The following is a 1,546-nucleotide window of genomic DNA, read 5'->3' as shown; positions in this document are numbered from 1 at the left end:
TCCCAACCTTGGACAGCATTGAGGAGATTCACATTGCCACCTATAGAAATGATAATAATCCTTCATTTGTTCAAACACCATACGATAAGGTGCTTGCTGAAAAGTTGAAGGATCACATTTCACCACTTCCATTCTTCCTTCAAATTACTTCTATTGCATCGAGATTTGTGGAAATGTTCTGTTTAATGGACTCGAGCAATGTTCCACTCGATCTTAAAATGTACATTCCTTTGTTTTTGGCTCTCAACTTTTCATGTGATATGAAACTTGGTGAGGATCCAAGTCAATATATCAAGAAGGAAAATGTCATTATGAGTCTCATGAGAGAATCTGTTTCTAACTCTTACACTTGTGGAGGTGATAATGATAGTGGTGATGGAGGTAAGAATTTACAAGCTGGACTCTTTGCAGAACTTGTTCAATTCCAATTAACCTTTGAACTCGATAAGTATGAAAAGATGATTGCATGGGCAAGAAATTTCCTCTACAATACCGTCTATACTCCAGAAGTGATTGAAACCAAGATTCAAGTTTTGCTCAGTGAAGTTCAACTTCACAAGATTACACCAGAGAGTGTTCTTGCACAAGCATCTAAGCATATGGTAATCAGACCTGAATCTAATCATTCAGTGACAAGCTTTTTACTGCAAGAACAATTCCTTGTTCAAACATTAGGAAAACTGAAACAAGATCCAAATGCAGTCATTGCTGATTTGTATCGTCTTCGTGATACTCTCAACAAGCCAGAGAATATTCGTATTCATGTTACTATGAATGTAGACCACTTTGGACCAAGCAATTATGAAAAGATTACTGCTCCTTGGGCAACTCTCTGCGATTCTACTGCACGAGTCCAACCAATGAATGGATTATGTAGATCAACTACTGAATATGTCGAACATGTTAATAGAGGTATTTTATTAGGTATGGGATCAACTGATTCTGCATTCCTTTTGAAAGTTCATAAGGGTATTACTGATTATTTGAATTATCATGACAGACATTCTCTAAGTGTTGCCATTAACTTTTTGACTGGCGAAGAAGGACCATTCTGGGTCAAACTCAGAGGTAAAGGATTGTGTTATGGTTACTCCATCATTAGTAATGTAGATAAGGGATCAGTAGGCCTGTATTTGTCTCGTGTTGGAAATGTTTCCAAGGCCTACGCTGAATCAAAGGCAATTATTGAAGCTGTTTGCTCTGATGAAGAACCAAGTGAAAATGTCTTGAAGCTTAATGAATCTGCACTCGAACCTGCCAAGGCAACCACAGTTGTTGAAAAATTGAATAATGCCGAGACTATTATTTCAGCTGCCTACTCTCGATTCTTAACCAATACCTTGTTCAATGGACCAAGAAACTTTTACGAAAATCTCCAAGATATCGGAAAGGTAACAGTGAGCGATGTGAAGAGAGTTATCAAGCAATACTTGTTGCCACTCTTCCTTGAAAATGAAGGTGCCTTGTTCATTTGTGATAATGCAGGAAAGATTTCAAATGAATATCCAATTAAAGATGATTTGGAAAAGATTGGATATCTAAAGAG

At 37.3% G+C, this 1,546-nt stretch overlaps 1 protein-coding gene across 1 annotated transcript in view; it reads left to right on the top strand.

The window, feature by feature from the left end:
* NAEGRDRAFT_76793 (uncharacterized protein) overlaps window positions 1-1,473 on the top strand; it is a gene marked incomplete at both ends in the record, with an annotated part of 3,400 nt that extends 1,927 nt beyond the window's left edge. The window contains one exon of the mRNA XM_002668250.1: window positions 90-1,473. Coding sequence (XP_002668296.1) covers window positions 90-1,473 — 1,384 coding nt within the window. The remainder of the gene's footprint in view (window positions 1-89) is intronic.
* Window positions 1,474-1,546: the final 73 nt, after the last annotated feature.

Source organism: Naegleria gruberi (genome assembly GCF_000004985.1).
Source record: "Naegleria gruberi genomic scaffold NAEGRscaffold_467, whole genome shotgun sequence".
Lineage (NCBI taxonomy): Eukaryota > Heterolobosea > Eutetramitea > Acrasida > Naegleriidae > Naegleria > Naegleria gruberi.
Note: the sequence above shows the minus strand (reverse complement) of the source record. Positions and strands in the feature narration are given on the sequence as shown.